Here is a 26,194-nt window from a genome sequence, read left to right on the forward strand (position 1 = left end):
TGTAACTCAGTAAAATCTTTGAAATTGTTACATGTTGCATTTCTATATATTTTTCAGTATGATACAGAGATCTGTCCGCAGGTATTGGAACAGTGAGTTGGGTACGGTGGCAGGTGAGAGGTGAGAGGGAAGGTATGGTGCGTTCAGTCTGTGACTGCAGCAACCACACTCATGAATAAAGACCATTCACAATTAGAAACGAATTTGATATACACAGCATGATCTGGATTGTTAATCAGCACAAACATATCTTATCTTACTTCCTCTGTGTCATCTTAAAATCATCTGATGTCTGAACAATGTTTTTTTATTATTCCTAAATTCCTACCCAGTGGTTCTCATCTTCTCAAACTTTTCAGAATCTCCTGTTAGTCTCACTCCCCCTTGTATCTCCTCCAGGTATTACACAAAAAATATCAAAGCAAACTCTCAGTCCCTTGACCTTACTCAAAGTCCAAACCCACATATCCTCAACAGAAGAGAAATATAAGCCAGTAATGTAGTGAAGAGTAATGTAAGCTACAATCTTCTTCTCACCTTGTCCTCATCAAACATTCCAAAGCCTCTCAATCAAATAATAAGTTTAGTATGTTGGCTAATTCTACCGTTCTCAGACTGTCCCATCTGTATTCCATGCAGAGCAGCTGCAGTGTTGTCCACAGTGGGAGAGGGATGGAGAGGTCTGTGTTGTCTCCTATACTGCAGCAACATGTGTTAACCCACAGGGAGATGCTGAGACGGCCTGGCACTGTTTGTCTGCTCACACACACTCTCTATCTTACAGACATATTAAAAATGGGCCACAGTGCCACTTCCATAGCAGCCCACTGGAGAGATCCTACTCTCACTTGACTCATGAAGGTAATGACTGAGTGTCTGTGGTTCTCTCCATTCCTGTGACCAGACCACAGATATTTCACTGCAATATGCATTTGTTTAGAGTAATAACTGCTTTAATAATGGTTTATTTAATATGCTCAACCAAACCCCAATGCAAGAAATATAGCTTTAATCTGATGTAAGATTACAGAGTGGGAACCCAAATGTACTCAGCATGGTTACCTATACTCTGGCCTGCACAGCAGTTGTTAAACACCTATAAATGACTTCAGCTCCTGTGGTATGCAGATCACAGAGAGAAAGTACTGTAAACTCCATGCACATTGAGCTTATGACATGATATAGTGCTATCTGTCCTCATTTCATCCACGAAACAGAATGATCTACATTCCTAGGGTTGTTGCCGTATGCACGTCCCATGTACTGTGCTGTACTGTACTGTGCTGTACTGCACTATACTGTATGTTGCCTACATTCCTTTAACACACATCATGCTACACCTTCAGGAAGTTCTTGGCAGATGCCAAGATCTGTTTATCTATGGCGCTGGCCAGCAGAGAGAGAGAGAGAGGGAGAGAGAGAATCAGCTGCCTACGTTATGACACACTCTTCATGCCCATCTGTTTCAGAGCAGACCCACCTCCCTGCGTTCTGCACTGCCTAAAATCATGTTCATCAGAATGCTTAACATTGCCTGATTGGGGGCTCTAGCCACTTATTGCCAGTTATTGTTATTTCTTTTAAATGTTTTTATTTCTTTCGTTTTTACAATAACAACTATGCATGAAGAAAAGATAACGCAGACAACAGATGCACACAACTTTCAACAAACATCAATGACATCACACCTGCTCAGACCACATGTTCCCACTGGAACCATACACATCACACCTGCTCAGACCACATGTGTCCCACCGGAACCATACACATCACACCTGCTCAGACCACATGTGTCCCACCGGAACCATACACATCACACCTGCTCAGACCACATGTTCCCACTGGAACCATACACATCACACCTGCTCAGACCACATGTTCCCACCGGAACCATACACATCACACCTGCTCAGACCACATGTTCCCACTGGAACCATACACATCACACCTGCTCAGACCCACATGTTCCCACTGGAACCATACACATCACACCTGCTCAGACCCACATGTTCCCACTGGAACCATACACATCACACCTGCTCAGACCACATGTTCCCACTGGAACCATACACATCACACCTGCTCAGACCACATGTTCCCACGGGAACCATACACATCACACCTGCTCAGACCCACATGTTCCCACTGGAACCATACACATCACACCTGCTCAGACCCACATGTTCCCACCAGGAACCATACACATCACACCTGCTCAGACCACATGTTCCCACTGGAACCATACACATCACACCTGCTCAGACCACATGTTCCCACCGGAACCATACACATCACACCTGCTCAGACCCACATGTTCCCACTGGAACCATACACATCACACCTGCTCAGACCACATGTTCCCACCGGAACCATACACATCACACCTGCTCAGACCACATGTTCCCACTGGAACCATACACATCACACCTGCTCAGACCACATGTTCCCACTGGAACCATACACATCACACCTGCTCAGACCCACATGTTCCCACTGGAACCATACACATCACACCTGCTCAGACCACATGTTCCCACTGGAACCATACACATCACACCTGCTCAGACCACATGTTCCCACTGGAACCATACACATCACACCTGCTCAGACCACATGTTCCCACTGGAACCATACACATCACACCTGCTCAGACCCACATGTTCCCACTGGAACCATACACATCACACCTGCTCAGACCACATGTTCCCACTGGAACCATACACATCACACCTGCTCAGACCACATGTTCCCACTGGAACCATACACATCACACCTGCTCCGACCACATGTTCCCACTGGAACCATACACATCACATATGTCTCACAACCAGACTCCCCCTCATCCTTCATCCCCTGGAAGTTTCCAATGCTTGTAGCAAGCACTCTATGCCATATGGCATCAAATTGAAATGTTGCCCACACCTTTTCAATATTTAAATAATAATACATTTGATTCATCTACTGTCGTAATGATGGAGGATAATTAGATTTCCAGTTTTTAAGTGGAATTATTTTCAAAATAATTGATGAAAAAAGTTTGGTGTACCCCATTGGGTATTTCACAGCACCCTCATGTGGCATGTCTTGATAGATAGACTAAAAGTAAATTTATATTGTAAGACTTCTGACAGCCAACTCTAACTCTGACTTGAACTTTTGGACTTAAAAGCATTCCCATAAAGGGGGTGGGGTTCTGCTATGCTATATGGCATTTTTTAAGAAGGTCACACCAAGGATAATTTGGATATTTTATTTTGAATTTTAAGATCCCTTGAAGTATAAAAAAAATATATATAAAACAATTATTTGATGAAATACAATTTATTTCTCATACAAATGCATTGAATAACAGATTCACTACATGAAACAAATGTTGGTCCCCCCAAAAACACTAAAGGAAGTTTGTCCGGAAGTGTCTGTTCTATATCTGAGAGATATAAGAAAGATCAGGAAACATTTGTTATTTTATTTGTTACATGTATTTCACCGCTTATTTTTGGCACTAAATATTCTATGCCGCGGGGGTTCTACTTAAGCGATACCATGGGACCTTCAGACGAGTCTTGTGAGGCCTGTGGGGCATCCTAGAGCAATACAGCCATGAACGTTTTCATGAGAGTCTCACCTTTCCAAAGAGGGGTCATATTAGTGTGTTGCCCAAACTGTTTGGACGCTACAGACAGAAGTTGGTTGATCACCTGTACCGACTTCAGACAAGTCCTAAGACGCTTGTGGGGGTCAAACCGTTCGGACGCCACAGACAATTTTGTGAGAAGAACCATTTTTGGTCTAGCTCTGTCACCTTTCACCTCAGATGCGGAAGTGTGACATTGGCATCCAATGCAAAAAAACAGATATCTCTGTCTTAATCTGACAGATTTGCATGGGGATTTTTTATTATGCTAATTCGATTTCCATGGGGGCACGTACATCGACTCTAGGGGGTTAAGACATATCTTGACTTTACTTTCATTAATCTGATGACTGTTATTTATTTAATCCACTAACTATGTTTAATTGTTACCAAATTAAATTAATCATGTAACAATTATTATCATTATTATTTTATTTAACCTTTATTTAACTAGGCAAGTCAGTCATGTAACAATTAACTCATTAGGATTTGGGTCACCACGAAAGAAGTTGTTTAGAGAGTTTACATCTCCCGAATTAAACTCTATAAGCTCTTTACCTATAACATCCATACCACAGTCAACATATTAATCATAACCTTCTTTGGATCTGCAAAGACCCCAGTCTTGCTCATGATTCAGTACTACACAAATTGGTTTAATTATGTATTTACTAGCTAATTAAATAATAACACAGAATACACATACACACTTACATGAGACAAAGGTCCCTAGTGGACTGACAAGGTATGATGGCTTGTTACAATATAGATGGAGAGGGGGAAAGAGAGAGAGAGAGAGAGAGAGAGAGAGAGAGAGAGAGAGAGAGAGAGAGAGAGAGAGAGAGAGAGAGAGAGAGAGAGAAAGGGACACTTGTTGTGGATACATTCTAGGACTGTCCTCACATTAATCATAAACCTTGCACTCGAACAGCCGCCCGTTTGGAATAAGAAATGAATGTATTTACGTGTTGAATTCCGTTCGCCGTTTATCTTGGTCAGAACCAAGCCTTCTCGGAAAGTTGTTGGCCTTCCAGCTGTATGGCTCTGATTGTCTGAAACAGGTCTCCCCTTTCCGTCTTCCACTGTTGTTCACTCTGGAAGATAACATGCCATGACAACGGTTCCCATTCTGGATGAGCTTAGTAGGATAGTCTCACTTAGATTTGCTTTTCTTGACATCTGACTTAAGACATTTAATCAGCTGTACCAGTGATTGTCTGAGATTAGCTTCTCGCGTCTTCCTCCTCGTGTTGGTATTCAGGATTCAGACCACTATTGACATGAGCAACCATTAGATACCTCTTCATCTCTCTGGTCTAAAGGGAGGTGAGTTTATTTCTTCACCTCATGTTGAGGTTCAATGTTTCAACCATTTCCAATATGAATCTACCCGCCTCACGTTTCCTGATCTGATATGTTAATTCTTAGCCAGTCCTTTTAAGCACTCTGGTTGAAAAGGGCGGTTCCATCACACTGACATGCTCTTCTGACCTCATTCGGGGCATGGCTAGTAACTGTGCACTTTTCTTATTAGAAAACTAAAATCACAATCTAACTGACAAAAAATGAACTATTCTAATCAAAACTGATATTGGCAAAATATAGAGGAAGTGTTGGAACATAACTAATGAAATTACAGTTAACAAAAATGTATTTATGAACTAATGTAAGGAATGTATTATACAATGCATAAATTCTACAGAACAATGGCAGAGTCATGTCTGTCATGACTGTCCTGTGAGTATCAGAATGGGTCAGATCAGACTAGTTGGGTGACAGTAACCAGGCCTCTCTCCTTCCCACAGAGGAAAGAAGGGGAGCTACCATTCACACTTGGACGTAAATTAAGCAGGAGGGATTTCTCTCTTTACCCTTTAGTATCAACTAAAGGAATGTTCTTTTGTCTCCAGAGACTTTTGCCCGCCCAAAACTCTAACGTCCAAAAAGTGGATAATGGAGCAATAATTCTAACATAAAGAATTTGGGAAATGGTCAGTGGGGAGATGTAGAAAGCTAATGTCATATTGTTTTTAATTTTGCGATGTTATCAAAAACTGTATGGACCAAATACTGTATCTTGGAAAGGATACCCCCTTTATCTGTCAAATCTTCATCCAATATGATGCGAATACAATATGGAAAATGATGAAAATGGTTTTGTTAACAAGAAATTTGTGGAGTGGTTGAAAAACAAGTTTTAATGACTCCAACCTAAGTGTATGTAAACTGCCAACTTCCACTGTAGCTTCGTGCGCTCATTGTTGTTTCCTACTTTGACCTCTTCTCAGAGCAGGGGACTCTCCTCCTCCAACTGGAAAGGTTTCTGGGAAGCTTGATTAGAGCTTGTAGCTTGATTAGAGCTTCTTAAACGGTTGTGAATTCCATCCTTTGTGTTCCCTTCCATACCCACAGCACTGCTGCGAAGCTGAGCTGAGACTTGGTCCCCTTTTCCTCCAGTGACTGTCTGATCAGAATGTGTTCATTGTGTCTCTCTCTCAGCCTAGCAGACAGGTCCTGAATGAATGGACCAGCCATGGATTTTGATCTCCTTTCCCCCCTGTGCCCTCAGAATGTATATTTTATTCTGATAGTTTCACAGTTTGAAGATTACCATGCATGGGTATTTAGCGTTCTTCTGTTTCACGCAAATTCTATGGCGTCATTCCAGATCTTCTGGTGATATATCCACATCAAGTTCCTCTTATATCAGTTTGACCATGTAGCTAGAAACGTCTCCTTTTTCCTCATCTTCCGGGAAGGACAATATTCTCATGTTGTTTTGTCTCATTCTGTTTTCTTGCTGGTCCAATTCATCTTCTAAAGGTTGCAACTTTGTTTCCAAAAAGCAACTTTTGTTGTCCTCTAGGGGAAGCCATGGCTTGTTGGATTCGTGTCGACGCACCGTTTTACCAACTGATTGATTCCATGTTGTACATAACTGATCGCTCACACTCTAACAGTTGCTTGGGGATATGTTGATTTATCGATTTTAGAGGCTTAATTTCAACTTTGATGTCCGGTTCCTACATATAACCACAGTTTTGTCAGTACAAAACATAGCTACTCACTACCCATGCATCCTATTGGTATGCGCATGCGCCTCGGGTCAGTCCATTAATTTGATGCTTTTACTTTCATTTGAGCTTTTATACACTCGGTCTACCAGTGTAGGAGGAGAAGCTTGACGGTTCCACCCCAAATAAGACCATTTTCAGAAGTGATGTTCTTCTCAGTGCATTAAACTGTGTAGGTTGCCAATGGAAGAAATTATAAGATACTAGATTAGAATCTGAGTGACAGACATTTTAGACATTTAGCGTTCCGCTAGCACAATGCAAATGGTGCCCTTTAGATTGGAGCCATATGATTGGCTACTTTATCTCTTTGTTGGTTGGTTGTTCCATTAGTGCACAATGCATTCTGGTCTGTTTGTTTGTTTTGTCAAACAAGTGAACCATCATAATGCTTTAATATTTGGTATAAGGATGAATGCCTTGCCGTGTTGGGAAATAGGGACGTCGGTAGATGCTGGCAGAGAAGACAATTCTAATGGTTGTTTGTTTACCATTCAACTGCAGACCTGTGCCAGACAGGGATACAAAGTCCACAGTATATGTGATAATGTTTTCTCAACATTCCAATCAGTACTAATCATGGCTAATCAAACACTACCTTTGTTTCAATGTATAACTCATATTGTTTTGTCTACGTATTTAACATGTACCATATGGCCAAGTTTGAGATCATTCCCAATCTTCTATAATAATATATTAATTTGGTCTGTAATAAATATGGTTTAGGACTCAGCTGATGTGTAAAATGGTGACAATGTAGAATTAGAATCCATATCCATGTAATGGCACATTACACCACCTGTACAGGCTGAATGCTGATGAGATACAATGAAAATGCCATATTTGCTAAATGGATGAGTGGATTCTGAGACATGGCCTGACTATCACATTCTCCTCTGCAGGTTCTCTGAAATTAAGCTAAGTGTGTGTCTGTTTTTGACTGTGATTGTGATGCTATACTGGCAGAATTCTGTTGTTATTGTTTGATTGACTCCCTGTAGGTTTCTCACTAAGAGCATTTCAATTCATATAAACTCTTCACAGACAATCCAGAGTGATGCTGTATATAGTATTAAATGACCTATCACCTGTAGTGTTTTTTTATTCCAATCCAGCTCTGTGAACTTCAAGTGTGCGTCAGTGAGACCTAACAGCTAAATCCATTCCTCTTTTTTTCTGGATGGTTCTCTTTCCGTCCGTTGATATCTGGAAGAATATTTGATTGGCTAATGCAGCATTACTCACCAGGAAGCATGGATGATTCTCAAGGTCAGACAGGGAAGCTCACCTGAGGGAGATTCAGAGGAAGGATTAAGGCCTATGAGAGTGTATGTCTGTTCTACCAGACAAGTGAGGGTGGTGGGCTACTGCCTACGGGACTGTTTCTAGACTGAAGCCACGGGGCCTAGACTATCTGGAATGCTCAGGCCATATAACTGCTGCTGCTGACGTGGTATAACTGCTGCTGACGTGGTATAACTGCTGCTGCTGACGTGGTATAACTGCTGCTGCTGACGTGGTATAACTGCTGCTGCTGACGTGGTATAACTGCTGCTGCTGACGTGGTATAACTGCTGCTGCTGACGTGGTATAACTGCTGCTGCTGACGTGGTATAACTGCTGCTGCTGACGTGGTATAACTGCTGCTGACGTGGTATAACTGCTGCTGCTGACGTGGTATAACTGCTGCTGACGTGGTATAACTGCTGCTGCTGACGTGGTATAACTGCTGCTGCTGACGTGGTATAACTGCTGCTGCTGACGTGGTATAACTGCTGCTGCTGACGTGGTATAACTGCTGCTGCTGACGTGGTATAACTGCTGCTGCTGACGTGGTATAACTGCTGCTGCTGACGTGGTATAACTGCTACTGCTGACGTGGTATAACTGCTGCTGCTGACGTGGTATAACTGCTGCTGCTGACGTGGTATAACTGCTGCTGCTGACGTGGTATAACTGCTGCTGCTGACGTGGTATAACTGCTGCTGCTGACGTGGTATAACTGCTGCTGACGTGGTATAACTGCTGCTGCTGACGTGGTATAACTGCTGCTGCTGACGTGGTATAACTGCTGCTGCTGACGTGGTATAACTGCTGCTGCTGACGTGGTATAACTGCTGCTGCTGACGTGGTATAACTGCTGCTGACGTGGTATAACTGCTGCTGACGTGGTATAACTGATGCTGACATGGTATAACTGCTGCTGACGTGGTATAACTGCTGCTGACGTGGTATAACTGCTGCTGACGTGGTATAACTGCTGCTGCTGACGTGGTATAACTGCTGCTGCTGACGTGGTATAACTGCTGCTGACGTGGTATAACTGCTGCTGACGTGGTACAACTGCTGCTGACGTGGTATAACTGATGCTGACGTGGTATAACTGCTGCTGACGTGGTATAACTGCTGCTGACGTGGTATAACTGCTGCTGCTGACGTGGTATAACTGCTGCTGCTGACGTGGTATAACTGCTGCTGCTGACGTGGTATAACTGCTGCTGCTGACGTGGTATAACTGCTACTGCTGAAGTGGTATAACTGCTGCTGCTGACGTGGTATAACTGCTGCTGCTGACGTGGTATAACTGCTGCTGACGTGGTATAACTGCTGCTGCTGACGTGGTATAACTGCTGCTGCTGACGTGGTATAACTGCTGCTGACGTGGTATAACTGCTGCTGCTGACGTGGTATAACTGCTGCTGACGTGGTATAACTGCTGCTGACATGGTATAACTGCTGCTGACGTGGTATAACTGCTGCTGACGTGGTATAACTGCTGCTGACGTGGTATAACTGCTGCTGCTGACGTGGTATAACTGCTGCTGACGTGGTATAACTGCTGCTGACGTGGTATAACTGCTGTTGCTGACGTGGTATAACTGCTGCTGCTGACGTGGTATAACTGCTGCTGACGTGGTATAACTGCTGCTGCTGACGTGGTATAACTGCTGCTGCTGACGCGGTATAACTGCTGCTGACGTGGTATAACTGCTGCTGACGTGGTATAACTGCTGCTGCTGACGTGGTATAACTGCTGCTGCTGACGTGGTATAACTGCTGCTGCTGACGTGGTATAACTGCTGCTGACGTGGTATAACTGCTGCTGCTGAGGACATTTTCTCTATATACAATAACACTATTGTTTTGCCCTATGGTTGCTGCTGTGTAAATAGCGAGACATTAAAGAGTAACATAATTCTGTCTCAAGTCCCCACCCAGCCCACTGGAATAGCTGGTACACATGTCTATGTGCAATGTGCATGATTTGAGTCAGGTGCTCTGGGGAAAATGTGTTTTTAAGACAGAGGCATAAGCACAGAAATACACTCACTGAGACACCAGTGGACACTGCTGACGGGAGGACGGCTCATAATAATGGCTGGAATGGAGTCAATTGGTCCCAAACACATCAAACACATGGTTTCTGTGTGGCTGATACCATTCCACTGACTTCATTCTTGCCATTATTATGAGCCATCCTCCCCTCAGCAGCATACACTGCTACACACATGCTCACACACACACCCCCTCAGGGTCCTGTATCATGGAGATACATTGACATTTAAGCTGTGCCGCTCATATATTTACACATCTGGAAAGGATTATCTACCCCATTATAGGCTTGGCTGTATACACATAAATCATAGTTCAGCATTGGGTTTGTTTCTTTAGTTTTGTTGTGGTTTTCAACACTGCAATGAAACCTATTTCAGATGCTGATAGTATAGGATGGGGAAATCTCCAACGGTTCTCTGGCATCAAGCTTGGTGCGACAAAATCAGGCATTCAGACTGTTCTCTACACAGAGTGTACAAAACATGCTCTTTCCATGACATATACTGACCAGGTGAATCCAGGTGAAATCTATGATCCCTTATTGATGTCACCACTTCAATCAGCGTAGATGAAGGCAGGAGACAGATAAAATAAGTCTTTTTAAGATTTGAGACAATTGAGACATGGAATGTGTATGTCTGCCATTCAGAAGGTGAATTGGCAAGACAAAATATTTAAATGCCCTTGAACAGGGTATGGTAGTAAGTACAAGGAACACAGGTTTGAGTGTCAAGAACTGCAACGCTGCTGAGTTATTCACGGTGTGTATCAGGAATGGTCCACCACCCAAAGGACATCCAGCGAACTTGACACAACTGTGGGAAGCAACATCCGCACTGAGCTAAATTGTAGAGCTGTTGCTTTTAAGGAGCGTGACTCTAACCCGGAAGCTTAGAAGAAATCCTGCTATGCCTTCCGACGAACCATCAAACAGGCAAAGCGTACAGGACTAAGATCAAATCGTACAACACCAGATCCAACGCTTGTCAGATTTGGCAGGGCTTGCAAACAACAAAGGGAAGCAGAGCCAAGAGCTGCCCAGTGACACAAGCCTACCAGACGAGCTACATTACTTCTATGCTTGCTTCAAAGCAAGTAACACTGAAACACACATGAGAGCATCAGCTGGCAAGTGTCTTCACTGGCATTTTCAACCTCTTCCTGTTTGAGTCTGTAATACCAACATGTTTCAAGCAGACCAGCATAGTCCCTGTGCCCAAGAATACTAAGATAACCTGCCTAAATGACTGCCGACCCGTAGCACTCACGTCTGTAGCTGTGAAGTGCTCTTTCTGGGATAAAACCATTATCCCAGAAACCCTAGACCCACTCCAATTTGCATACCGTCCCAACAGATCCACAGATGATGCAATCTCTCCTCACTGCCCTTTCACACCTGGACAGAAGGAACACATGTGAGAATGCTTTTAATTGACTACAGCTACTACTACTACTACTACATTCAACACCATAGTGCCCTCAAAGCTCATCACTAAGCTAAGGACCCTGGGACTAAACACCTCCCTCTGCAACTCGACTTCCTGACGGATCGACCCCAGGTGGTAAGGGTAGATAGCAACACATCCTCCATGCTGATGCTCAACACGGGGACCCCTCAGTGGTGCATGCTCCATCCCCTCCTGTACTCCCTGTTCACTCATGAATGCATGGACAGGCAAGACTCCAACACCATTATTAAGTTTGCCAATGACACAACAGTGGTAGGCCTGATCACTGACAATGACGAGACAGCCTACAGGGAGGAGATCAGAAGCCTGACCGTGTGGGACAAGGACAACAACCTCTCCCTCAACGTGATCAAGACAGCGGAGATGATTGTGGACAACAGGAAAAGGAGGACCCGAGCACTCCCCATTCTCATCGACGAGGCTGCAATGGAGCAGGTTGAGAGCTTCAAGTTCCTTGGTGTCCACACCACCTAGAAACTAACATGGTCCAAGCACACCAAGACAGTCGTGAAGAGGGCATGACAAAACCTATTCCCCCTCAGGAGATTGAAAAGATGTGGCATAGATCCTCAAATCCTCAAAAGATTCTACAGCTGCACCGTCGAGAGCATCCTGACAGGTATCACTGCCTGGTATGGCAGCCGCAAGGCACTATAGAGGGTAGTTCGTATGGCCCAGTACATCACTGGGGCCAAGCTTCCTGACATCCAGGACCTCTATACCAGCCGGTGTCAGAGGAAGGCCCTAGTCATAGACTGTTCTCTCTGCTACCGCACGGCAAGCGGTACCAGAGCGCCAAGTCTAGGTCCATGGGGGCTTCTAAACAGCTTCTATCCCCAAGCCGTAAGACTCCTAAACATCTAGTAAAATGGCTACCCAGACTATTTGCATTGTCCCCCCCCCTTTTAAGCTGCTGTTACTCTCTGTTATTATTATTGCATTGTCACTTTAATAACTCCTACATGTAGATTTACCTTGACTCACCAGTGTCCCCGCAGGTTGACTCTGCACCGGTACCTCCTGTATATAGCCTCACTTTTGTTATTTTACTGCTGCTCTTTAATTATTTGTTAACTTTTATTTCTTATTTTTCGTAGGTATTTTTCTTAAAACTGCATTGTTGGTTAATAAGGGCTTATAATGAAGCATTTCTATGTAAGGTCTACTACACCTGTTGTATTCGGGGCATGTGACAAATAAAATTAGATTTGATTTAACACCTTGTAGAGTCCTTGCCCCAAAGAATTGAGGCTGTTCTGAGGGCAAAAGGGTATGCAACTCAATATCAGGAAGGTGTTCCTAATGTTTTGTAAACTCAGTCTATGGAGCGTGTGAGCTTGTGGGCTGAGTAGACATTTAACAGAAAACACACAAAAATCAGGGATTTCAAGAAAGGTGGGGCAAAATTGTGTTGTTAGGGGGGTGCAACTCAATATTAGGGAGGTGTTCTTAATGTTTTGTGCATTTAAAGAGATACTCAATGTTAATCACCTTTTTATGACTGAATGTTTAGTGTTAAAAGGGGTTTAAAAGTCCTCTACAGCTATCAGATTTGCTATTCCTATGTGTTATTAACAACTCAGGCTGTCTTCTGCGTGCTTCATAGGTGAAAGGTCTTCAGATGATCTCTGGAGAATAACTCCCTCTATTCCTCTATCTAGCCTCCCTTATCTCTCCTCCCTTGTCTCGTTCCATCATAAGGGATGCAGGTTACTCTTAAGCCATTAGAGAGTGATCAGCTGACCTGTAAGCAGTAATCACTGTAAGAACCTTTTCACTTGACTGGATACTGATATTTCTGTGCTCTACCTACTTGTTATGAATCTCACAACAATCCACACAATCCACAATCCAACAATTATTTGCAGTGCACAGTAAGTAACACACTTTCTTGCTCAAACTCTTTGAAATATAGACAATGTAGACATTATAGATACGCTAGTTTGAATTATCCATGTTGTGTAAGCTGATTAAAAGCGCTGCAGTTATAGCACATAAGTGTTCTGATGAGTGTTATTGGGTTCCTGTCTTAGTGTGTATCCCTGCTGGTTGTCACCCATCTACTGACTCAGAGCAGTGATCTAATGCTCTGGGAGGCTGATCGGAACAGCCCAGTCTGGGATGAACAGCCTCTCCACCATTTGTCTCATCAGATATATTGATCTCTTATAGATATGTGGCTGGAAGGGTCTGAGTAGCGTCAGTAGCAGCCTGGCTCACACGCCTCAGCTCACACGCCTCAGCTCACACGCCTCAGCTCACACGCCTCAGTTCACACGCCTCAGTTCACACGCCTCAGTTCACACGCCTCTGTTCACACGCCTCAGTTCACACGCCTCAGTTCACACGCCTCAGTTCACACGCCTCTGTTCACACGCCTCAGTTCACACGCCTCAGCTCACACGCCTCTGTTCACACGCCTCTGTTCACACGCCTCAGTTCACACGCCTCAGTTCACACGCCTCAGCTAACACGCCTCTGTTCACACACCTCAGTTCACACGCCTCAGTTCACACGCCTCAGTTCACACGCCTCTGTTCACACGCCTCAGCTAACACGCCTCAGCTCACACGCCTCAGCTAACACGCCTCAGTTCACACGCCTCAGCTAACACGCCTCAGTTCACACGCCTCAGCTAACACGCCTCAGCTAACACGCCTCAGCTAACACGCCTCAGTTCACACGCCTCAGCTTACACGCCTCAGCTAACACGCCTCAGTTCACACGCCTCAGCTAACACGCCTCAGCTAACACGCCTCAGTTCACACGCCTCAGCTAACACGCCCCAGCTAACACACCTCAGCTCACACGCCTCAGTTCACACGCCTCAGCTAACACGCCTCAGCTCACACGCCTCAGCTAACACGCCTCAGTTCACACGCCTCAGCTAACATGCCTCAGCTAACACGCCTCAGTTCACACGCCTCAGCTTACACGCCTCAGCTAACACGCCTCAGTTCACACGCCTCAGCTAACACGCCTCAGCTCACACGCCTCAGCTAACACGCCTCAGTTCACACGCCTCAGCTAACACGCCTCAGTTCACACGCCTCAGCTAACACGCCTCAGCTAACACGCCTCAGCTAACACGCCTCAGTTCACACGCCTCAGCTAACACGCCTCAGCTAACACGCCTCAGTTCACACGCCTCAGCTAACACGCCTCAGCTAACACGCCTCAGCTCACACGCCACAGTTCACACGCCTCAGCTAACACGCCTCAGTTCACGCGCCTCAGTTCACGCGCCTCAGCTAACACGCCTCAGTTCACACGCCTCAGCTAACACGCCTCAGCTAACACGCCTCAGTTCACACGCCTCAGCTAACACGCCTCAGCTAACACGCCTCAGTTCACACGCCTCAGCTAACACGCCTCAGCTAACACGCCTCAGTTCACACGCCTCAGCTAACACGCCTCAGCTAACACGCCTCAGCTCACACGCCACAGTTCACACGCCTCAGCTAACACGCCTCAGTTCACGCGCCTCAGTTCACGCGCCTCAGCTAACACGCCTCAGTTCACACGCCTCTGTTCACACGCCTCAGTTCACACGCCTCAGTTCACACGCTTCAGTTCACACGCTCAGTTCACACGCCTCAGTTCACACGCCTCAGCTCACACGCCTCAGTTCACACGCCTCAGTTCACACGCCTCAGCTTACACGCCTCAACTCACACGCCTCAGCTCACACGCCTCAGCTCACACGCCTCAGTTCACACGCCTCAGTTCACACGCCTCAGCTCACACGCCTCAGTTCACACGCCTCAGCTAACACGCCTCAGCTCACACGCCTCAGCTAACACGCCTCAGTTCACACGCCTCAGCTAACATGCCTCAGCTAACACGCTCAGTTCACACGCCTCAGCTTACACGCCTCAGCTAACACGCCTCAGTTCACACGCCTCAGCTAACACGCTCAGCTCACACGCCTCAGCTAACACGCTCAGTTCACACGCCTCAGCTAACACGCCTCAGCTAACACGCTCAGTTCACACGCCTCAGCTAACACGCCTCAGCTAACACGCCTCAGTTCACACGCCTCAGCTAACACGCCTCAGCTAACACGCTCAGTTCACACGCCTCAGCTAACACGCCTCAGCTAACACGCCTCAGCTCACACGCCACAGTTCACACGCCTCAGCTAACACGCCTCAGTTCACGCGCCTCAGTTCACGCGCCTCAGCTAACACGCCTCAGTTCACACGCCTCTGTTCACACGCCTCAGTTCACACGCCTCAGTTCACACGCTTCAGTTCACACGCCTCAGTTCACACGCCTCAGTTCACGCCTCAGCTCACACGCCTCAGTTCACACGCCTCAGTTCACACGCCTCAGCTTACACGCTCAACTCACACGCCTCAGCTCACACGCCTCAGCTCACACGCCTCAGTTCACACGCCTCAGCTAACACGCCTCAGTTCACACGCCTCAGCTTACACGCCTCAGCTAACACGCCTCAGTTCACACGCCTCAGCTAACACGCCTCAGCTCACACGCCTCAGCTAACACGCCTCAGTTCACACGCCTCAGCTAACACGCCTCAGCTAACACGCCTCAGTTCACACGCCTCAGCTAACACGCCTCAGCTAACACGCTCAGTTCACACGCCTCAGCTAACACGCCTCAGCTAACACGCCTCAGTTCACACGCCTCAGCTAACACGCCTCAGCTAACACGCCTCAGCTCACACGCCACAGTTCACACGCCTCAGCTAACACGCCTCAGTTCACGCGCCTCAGTTCACGCGCCTCAGCTAACACGCCTCAGTTCACACGCCTCTGTTCACACGCCTCAGTTCACACGCCTCAGTTCACACGCTTCAGTTCACACGCCTCAGTTCACACGCCTCAGTTCACACGCCTCAGCTCACACGCCTCAGTTCACACGCCTCAGTTCACACGCCTCAGCTTACACGCCTCAACTCACACGCCTCAGCTCACACGCCTCAGCTCACACGCCTCAGTTCACACGCCTCAGTTCACACGCCTCAGTTCACACGCCTCAGCTCACACGCCTCAGCTCACACGCCTCAGTTCTCACGCCTCAGTTCACACGCCTCAGCTCTCACGCCTCAGTTCACACGCCTCAGTTCACACGCCTCAGCTAACACGCCTCAGCTCACACGCCTCAGTTCACACGCCTCTGTTCACACGCCTCAGTTCACACGCCTCAGCTCACACGCCCCAGCTCACACGCCTCAGCTCACACGCCTCAGTTCACACGCCTCAGTTCACACGCCTCAGCTCACACGCCTCAGCTCACACGCCTCAGCTCACACGCCTCAGCTCACACGCCCAGCTCACACGCCTCAGCTCACACGCCTCAGCTCACACGCCTCAGCTCACACGCCCCAGCTCACACGCCTCAGCTCACACGCCTCAGCTCACACGCCTCAGTTCACACGCCTCAGCTCACACGCCTCAGCTCACACGCCTCAGCTCACACGCCTCAGCTCACACGCCCCAGCTCACACACCTCAGCTCACACGCCCCAGCTCACACACCTCAGCTCACGCACCTCAGTCAGGGATTGACTCTACCTCTGGCCTCATATTGAAGCTCTACTGCTCTCAGGGTATTTACTCAGTACCGGGCCACACTGTTAGTTCTGCATTTTCCATTTTGTGTACTTTTGTGACAGAAATTGCAATTATGAGATGGATATGCAACAAACAAATAATTGGTTATAATCTTTATGAATTACATGTGTGTCGCTCCAGCCTAACTCTTCTGAAAATGGGCACCTCAACTGGTTAAAAGATCAACCCTTAACGCTGCACCTAAACAGGTACAGTATTTAATTTGACGCCAAACACAGATTGCAATTGTTTGCTCATGTTTGTTCATGTTGCTAGCTTGTACAAGCATATTCCTATCACTGAATGTCTCCACAGTTGTTATCCAAAATATGAAATATTAACATGGTAAATGTAAAGGTTTACCTATATGATTTACTCACCACTTCCACAGATTGTTTGTGGGTTGATTTAGAGAGCTCTGGAGCATGCACTCATAAATTATATCTCACTCGACAACCAACACTTCTCAACAGTTATCATATCAATGGCCTATACATAATACATTTTAACATATCTGGACATATAGGAAAACAACCCTCAACATAGAACATCACATTTGCAATCTATGTTTGGAGCCATATGGTCTTCAGCGTAGGCAACTATGGTTCAAAGGAATTGTTACCAAGTGTTCTCCTGTCAACACAACCTGTCTTAGATCATTGGGAGTGTCGGGTGTGAGCCTACAGGTCAGGGGGTGTAACCTGGCAGACCATCACTTTCCCAGGGTCCTAGACCTTGTTAGAACAGGACAATTGCAGACAGGTGTGTGTGTGTGTGTGTGTGTGTGTGTGTGTGTGTGTGTGTGTGTGTGTGTGTGTGTGTGTGTGTGCGCTCCCAGCATCAGCATCATCATCATCGTCTCCCAGTCATACATCTGTCTGCTGTGGCAGTCAGGACTCATCTAAATCAAAACAGATCTATAGGACCAGCAGATCTGATATTCTCATTAGTGTCTGTCGGGGAGTTTGAAGACAGTTCCGGTTTCTATGGCTTTAGTTAGTCACAGTATTATGGGATTGATGGGCAGCAGAGATGTTGATATATTGCAGTGATTGAAGTCTCTTTGTTCCGGTATGGAGGAGAAGCTACTGTGGCTACTGTGCAGCCATAGATCATGGGAATGTGACTGGAGAGTTGAGTTTAGCTGTGGGAATATTATTTTGGGCCTTGAGTGGCGGTAAATTTGCTTTGGCACCACATTTCTCAGTGGTGATGGACCTAGTTAAATGAACCCTTTGGGGCCAATGAGTGGCCGTGGGAAGATGGATGCTTCAGGCCCTGTGTGTGTCTGGACCAATCCAGTGAGAGGCTGTTTTAACTGTCATCCCGCAGGCCTGATACAACTCCAATACTGACAGATGAGTCTCAATTACCACCCCAGTTGGCTTCTGCATGTCTGTGAGCCTTCTGGAAGGCTTGCAAATGATGGTTGTTGACATGTGTATTTGAAGGTGCAGATTAAGTATGAGATACACATGTTATTGTGTAGTTGTATGTGGACTCACATGTAGTGAGGCACACATATGGGTGTGTATGTGAAAGATCAGTCATGTATGTAGAGACACACAAGTGTGACTTGATGTGCTGTACCACCTGTCTGTTAGCAGGATCTAATCTGCATACATCTGCCCTCCCACTGGTGTGGAAGCAGTTGACTAACATTACATGTCTTATCAACCTCCCCTCAGCCTCTACACCCACCCCCCTCATCTCCCTCTCTCCATCTCTCTTTCCATCTAATGTATCCCTTTCATCCCCCTCACCCCCTCATCCCTTTCATCCCCCTCTCTCCATCTCTCTTTCCATCTAATGTATCCCTTTCATCCCCCTCACCCCCCTCATCCCTCTCTCTCCATCTCTCTTTCCATCTAATGCATCCCTTTAATCCCCCTCATCCCCCTCATCCCCTCATCCCCCTCTCTCCATCTCTCTTTCCATCTAATGCATCCCTTTCATCCACCTCACCCCCCTCATCCCCCTCATCCCCCCACTCTCCATCTCTCTTTCCATCTAATTCATCCCTTTCATCCCCCTCTCTCCATCTCTCTTTCCATCTAATGCATCCCTTTCATCCCCCTCATCCCCCTCATCCCCCTCTCTCCATCTCTCTTTCCATCTAATGCATCCCCCTCATCCCCTTCATCCCCCTCTCTCCATCTCTTTCCATCTAATGCATCCCCCTCATCCCCCTCTCTCCATCTAATGCATCCCTTTCATCCCCCTCATCCCCCACATCCCCCTCTCTCCATCTCTCTTTCCATCTAATGCATCCCCCTCATCCCCCTCTCTCCATCTCTCTTTCCATCTAATGCATCCCTGTCATCCCCCTCATCCCCTCTCTCCATCTCTCTTTCCATCTAATGCATCCCCCTCATCCCCTCATCCCCCTCATCCCCCTCTCTCCATCTCTCTTTCCATCTAATGCATCCCCCTCATCCCCCTCATCCCCCTCTCTCCATCTCTCTTTCCATCTAATGCATCCCCTCATCCCCCTCATCCCCCTCTCTCCATCTCTTTCCATCTAATGCATCCCCCTCATCCCCCTCATCCCCCTCTCTCCATCTCTCTTTCCATCTAATGCATCCCCCTCATCCCCCTCTCTCCATCTCTCTTTCCATCTAATGCATCCCCCTCATCACCCTCATCCCCCTCTCTCCATCTCTCTTTCCATCTAATGCATCCCCCTCATCACCCTCATCCCCCTCTCTCCATCTCTCTTTCCATCTAATGCATCCCCCTCATCCCCTCATCCCCCACATCCCCCTCTCTCCATCTCTCTTTCCATCTAATGCATCCCCCTCATCCCCCTCTCTCCATCTCTCTTTCAATCTAATGCATCCCCCTCATCCCCCTCATCCCCCTCTCTCCATCTCTCTTTCCATCTAATGCATCCCCCTCATCCCCCTCTCTCCATCTCTCTTTCAATCTAATGCATCCCCCTCATCCCCCTCATCCCCCTCTCTCCATCTCTCTTTCCATCTAATGCATCCCCCTCATCACCCTCATCCCCCTCTCTCCATCTCTCTTTCCATCTAATGCATCCCCCTCATCACCCTCATCCCCCTCTCTCCATCTCTCTTTCCATCTAATGCATCCCCCTCATCCCCCTCATCCCCCACATCCCCCTCTCTCCATCTCTCTTTCCATCTAATGCATCCCCCTCATCCCCCTCTCTCCATCTCTCTTTCAATCTAATGCATCCCCCTCATCCCCCTCATCCCCCTCTCTCCATCTCTCTTTCCATCTAATGCATCCCCTCATCCCCCTCTCTCCATCTCTCTTTCAATCTAATGCATCCCCCTCATCCCCCTCATCCCCCTCTCTCCATCTCTCTTTCAATCTAATGCATCCCCCTCATCCCCCTCATCCCCCTCTCTCCATCTCTCTTTCCATCTAATGCATCCCCCTCATCCCCCTCATCCCCCTCTCTCCATCTCTCTTTCCATCTAATGCATACCTTTCATCCTTTTTTCTTACAATCCCTTTCTGAGCCGTTGCGGCTGCATTTCAGTCCCTCCTATCACAACATTGTAATATCCCATGCATTGAACACTGATTAGAAGAAGATAAAATGTCTTGTTTTTATTGCACTGTGTTTATGTTCGTATTTTATCTTTTATTATTTCTTATTGTTGTTGCATTGTCGAGAAGGAACCTGCAAGTAAGGATTTTCTTGGAAGGTGTATACCACGTGGGAAACTTTGACGCTTTATGTGCCAAGTGTCAACTATGTCCAGGCATCACTGGCTGATATTTTTCTGTGCTGTTCAGACTAAATTGATTCTAAAATGTAAACTTGTCAAAGTTATGTAATACATTTCACTCACAAACAAATACTTTAGTTTGATCTCAGTTTACAAAAAGCTTGAGAGCCTTTCAAAAAGTCATCCAACATTGCTCGCTTCATGTCATTTCTGAGAGGCATTTCTGTGCTTCAGAGGTAGAGCTGACAACAAACTAGTGAGCTGGCTCTTGTCCAAAAGCATATTTTCAACCAAACAAACTCCTTGATTTTGGTATTTTAAACTGCATTTTGAGAAGAACACACTGCTCTATTTCCAATAATTTCTGTTCACTGACCACTGGTTGGAATAGCTATTGTGCATTTATTTAGGACATCTTTTGTAGGCATCGTGATATAGAATCACAATTCATTGCTTTAGATTACAGTTTTATTGGTCATCAACTTAAGATTAGACTTTTAAACCATAATGGTTATATAAAGGAGAAAAGTAGCTTACTATCAGATGACCCAGTTGGTACTGTATTTAAAGAGGTCCAGGGATATTGCTGCTTTGTTGTAAAGAGAAAGAGCTGTCCTACATCGACTGTAACCTTATGTCATGCCATGTGTTGCGTGCGTGTGTGTGTGTATATATTGACCACATGGAAGAGCAGTGGGATGAGGTTTCACTGTTTAAATCAAATCACCAAATCAAGCGTTTATTGATATAGCACCTTTCAAGACATAAATGCAACACAATGCGCTTCACAGGAAAAACAAACAAATAAACAATGGAAATAAAAACGGAAATATTTTTCACACAAGAAACATTAGAGGATAAAAAAAGAATACTAAATTAAAACTGAAAGACTAAAAAAGCACCCAGAGGAAAAGCAAAGCCAAGTAGATGTGTTTTAAGATCTCTTTTAAATATATCCACGGTTTCGGCCCCCTCGGGTTTTCTGGCAAGCTATTCCATAGGCAGGGAGCATAGTAACTAATAGCTGCCTCTCCATGTCTCTTGGTCCTTGGCTATAGTTAAAAGGCCAGTGTCAGAGGACCTGAGGGACCTACTGGGTACATACAGTGCCTTGCGAAAGTATTCGGCCCCCTTGAACTTTGCGACCTTTTGCCATATTTCAGGCTTCAAACATAAAGATATAAAACTGTATTTTTTTGTGAAGAATCAACAACAAGTGGGACACAATCATGAAGTGGAACGATATTTATTGGATATTTCAAACTTTTTTAACAAATCAAAAACTGAAAAATTGGGCGTGCAAAATTATTCAGCCCCTTTACTTTCAGTGCAGCAAACTCTCTCCAGAAGTTCAGTGAGGATCTCTGAATGATCCAATGTTGACCTAAATGACTAATGATGATAAATACAATCCACCTGTGTGTAATCAAGTCTCCGTATAAATGCACCTGCACTCTGATAGTCTCAGAGGTCCGTTAAAAGCGCAGAGAGCATCATGAAGAACAAGGAACACACCAGGCAGGTCCGAGATACTGTTGTGAAGAAGTTTAAAGCCGGATTTGGATACAAAAAGATTTCCCAAGCTTTAAACATCCCAATGAGCACTGTGCAAGCGATAATATTGAAATGGAAGGAGTATCAGACCACTGCAAATCTAGCAAGACCTGGCCGTCCCTCTAAACTTTCAGCGCATACAAGGAGAAGACTGATCAGAGATGCAGCCAAGAGGCCCATGATCACTCTGGATGAACTGCAGAGATCTACAGCTGAGGTGGGAGACTCTGTCCATAGGACAACAATCAGTCGTATATTGCACAAATCTGGCCTTTATGGAAGAGTGGCAAGAAGAAAGCCATTTCTTAAAACTTCTTGAAACTCCCCATCCCGGATCCGGGTTTGTGACTAAAGCCTCAGGCTCATTAGCATAACGCAACGTTAACGATTTCTGAAAATCGCAAATAAAATGAAAATAATGCGTCTGCTCTCAAGCTTAGCCTTTTCTTAACAACACTGTCATCTCAGATTTTCAAAATATGCTTTTGAACCATAGAAATTGACTAATTTGTGTAAGAGTATGCAAAGCTAGCATAGCATTTTGAGTAGCATTTAGCACGCAACATTTTCACAAAAACCAGATAACCAAATAAATAAAATCATTTACCTTTGAAGAGCTTCTGATGTTTTCAATGAGGAGACTCTCAGTTACATACCAAATGCGCAGTTTTTCCTGAAAGCGTCTGTGTGTAGGAGAAATCGTTCCGTTTTGTACATCACATTTGGCTACCGAAACGAACCGAAAATTCAGTCACCTACAACGTAAAACTTTTTCCGGATTAACTACATAATATCGACCGAAACATGGCAAACGTTGTTTGGAATCAATCCTCAAGGTGTTTTTTCACATATCTCTTCATTGATATGCAGTTCGTGGAAGCTTGCTTTCCTCTCTGTATCGCATGGAAAAATACTGGCAGGTGACTTTTGCGCACCAATTTCGGCGCAGGACACCGGGCGGACACCTGGTAAATGTGGTCTCTTATGGTCAATCTTCCAATGATCTGCCCACAAATACGTCACAATGCTGCAGACACCTTGGGGACACGACAGAAAGGGTTGACTCACTCCTCTCGCATTCACAGCCATATAAGGAGACAATGGAAAACAGAGCCTCAAAAATCCTTGTCATTTCCTGGATGCCATCTCATCTTGGTTTTGCCTGAAGCTCACGTTCTAGGGCACGCACAGAGAATATCTTGGTATTTCTGGACACGTCAGAGTGTTTTCTTTCGAATGGTATCAATTATATGCATAGTCGAGCATCTTTTTGTGACAAAATATCTTGTTTAAAACGGGAACGTTTTTCATCCAAAAATGAAATAGCGCCCCCATACATGTAAGAGGTTTTAAAGATATCCATAAAAAGTGTCGTTTAAAGTTTGCCACAGGCCACCTGGGAGACACACCAAACATGTGGAAAAAGGTGCTCTGGTCAGATGAAACCAAAATTGAACTTTTTGGCAACAATGCAAAACGTTATGTTTGGCGTAAAAGCAACACAGCTCATCACCCTGACCACACCATACCCACTGTCAAACATGGTGGTGGCAGAATCATGGTTTGGGCCTGCTTTTCTTCAGCAGGGACAGGGAAGATGGTTAAAATTGATGGGAAGATGGATGGAGCCAAATACAGGACCATTCTGGAAGAAAACCTGATGGAGTCTGCAAAAGACCTGAGACTGGGACGGAGATTTGTCTTCCAACAAGACAATGATCCAAAACATAAAGCAAAATCCACAATGGAATGGTTCAAAAATAAACATATCCAGGTGTTAGAATGGCCAAGTCAAAGTCCAGACCTGAATCCAATCGAGAATCTGTGGAAAGAACTGAAAACTGCTGTTCACAAATGCTCTCCATCCAACCTCACTGAGCTCGAGCTGTTTTGCAAGGAGGAATGGGAAAAAATTTCAGTCTCTCGATGTGCAAAACTGATAGAGACATACCCCAAGCGACTTACAGCTGTAATCGCAGCAAAAGGTGGCGCTACAAAGTATTAACTTCAGGGGGCTGAATAATTTTGCATGCCCAATTTTTCAGTTTTTGATTTGTTAAAAAAGTTTGAAATATCCAATAAATGTCGTTCCACTTCATGATTGTATCCCACTTGTTGTTGATTCTTCACAAAAATAATACAGTTTTATATCTTTATGTTTGAAGCCTGAAATGTGGCAAAAGGTCGCAAAGTTCAAGGGGGCCGAATACTTTCGCAAGGCACTGCAAGTACTCAGACCCTTTACTCAGTACTTTGTTGAAATACCTTTGGCAGCGATTACAGCCTTGAGTCTTCTTGGATATGACACTACAAGCTTGGTACCAATTTAGAACCAGGACGGATAGGCCTACGCACCTCTCGCATCTGTCCAGAAGGACATCATGGTCAACCGTGTCAAACACAGCACTTAAATCCAAGAGTACAAGGACAGAGAGTTGTTTGGTATCTGTGTTGGCTCAATATCACTTACCACTTTAACTAAGGCTGTCTCTTTGCTGTGGTGGGCACGAAAAACAGATTGGAATTTTTCAAAAAATACAGTTGGTTCTTAAAAAATAATTTAGCTCTTTGAAAATCAATTTATCCAGTTTTGCTTAAGAATGGCAGGTTGGAGATTTTCTGGAAATTGCAAAGAGCTGAATAATCTAGATTACTTTTCTTCAGAAGGAGTTTCACCATATACGTTTTAGTGCAGTGGGGAAAGTGCCTGTACAGAGAGTGATTAACAATAGCTTGCACTTCTTCAGATATGCAATTAAAAACTGTTTTGAAGAAGGTGGTGGTGATAGGATCAAGAAGGCAGGTAGCAGGCTTAAGTTTTAATGTCACTTTCCTGAGCATGTCTGTGTCAACCAGGGAAAATAACTCCATAGTGGCTTTGCGTAGTAGTCTAGGGCACATATCATCAATCTTCTCATGTGGTCTTGTTTGACTGATACCCAGCCTAATGTTTGCTATCTTATCTCTAAAATATGCTGCAAACTCATCACATTTAGATGTGGAGGAAAATTCACATTGGTTTGTGGGGGTAGGATTTATCGGGCCATCAATGGTGGAAATTATTTAGATTATTAGTGATCAGAATAAATTAGCCTGTCTGGCATTTCTAATTGACTTGTTATACATGCCAAGTTGCTTTATCAGAATATCATAATGTACTTTGACTTTCTCCACTTCAGCTCTGCCTTTCTGCAATTTATTAGTTTCCTCCCTCATCCAAGGGGCTCTCCATTTTGATGTGGCCTTTTTCAACCTTACTGGAGCTATGGCATCAATGGTTTCTCTTAATTTGCTGTTAAAGTTAAACAAGGTAGTAAAAACACACAGAGGATATGTCAATAGCAAGCCCCTTGGTAATAACCAGGTCCAGAGTATGGCCACGGTTATGGGTGGGCCCAGTAACATGTTGGATAAAGTCCATCGAGCTCAACAGACTCATACATTCAATGGTCTTGGAATCAGTCTCTTTGCCAACATGAATATTAAAATCCCCCAACATAATGATTTTATCATAGTTCTCAAGGACAATAGAAAATGGTTCAGAGAAATTGGTGGCCTGTACAGGTTTATAGCCAGCACTGGTAGCTGGCATTTAAACAGTATAGCATGATGCTCAAAAGACCCAGTCCCCAAATGAAATGTCCTTGCAGCTGAGAGCATTAGAAAAAAATAGAGGCTGTTCCCTCACCCATTTTTCCCTTTTCTGATAGAGTATGAAAAGCTGTAGTCCGATGGGGGAGGCTTCAATAAGAACGGCACCACAGTCTGAAGACAGTCATGTTTCAGTGACATACACGCAATCAGCTTTGCACTCAGTAATGAGGTCATTCACAAGAAAGGTTTTA

At 45.3% G+C, this 26,194-nt stretch overlaps 2 protein-coding genes across 9 annotated transcripts in view; one reads left to right on the forward strand and one right to left on the reverse strand.

Moving 5' to 3' along the window:
• LOC135527933 (renin-like) overlaps positions 1 to 4,827 on the reverse strand; it is a 59,900-nt gene extending 55,073 nt beyond the window's left edge. Inside the window, exon 1 of the mRNA XM_064956607.1 lies at positions 4,600 to 4,827. Coding sequence (XP_064812679.1) covers positions 4,600 to 4,742 — 143 coding nt within the window. The 5' untranslated portion in view covers positions 4,743 to 4,827. The remainder of the gene's footprint in view (positions 1 to 4,599) is intronic.
• LOC135527932 (membrane-associated guanylate kinase, WW and PDZ domain-containing protein 1-like) overlaps positions 1 to 26,194 on the forward strand; it is a 212,993-nt gene that overhangs the window by 16,020 nt on the left and 170,779 nt on the right. The gene's annotated exons all lie outside the window — the stretch shown is intronic.

This window comes from Oncorhynchus masou, chromosome 33 (assembly GCF_036934945.1).
Source record: "Oncorhynchus masou masou isolate Uvic2021 chromosome 33, UVic_Omas_1.1, whole genome shotgun sequence".
NCBI lineage: Eukaryota > Metazoa > Chordata > Actinopteri > Salmoniformes > Salmonidae > Oncorhynchus > Oncorhynchus masou.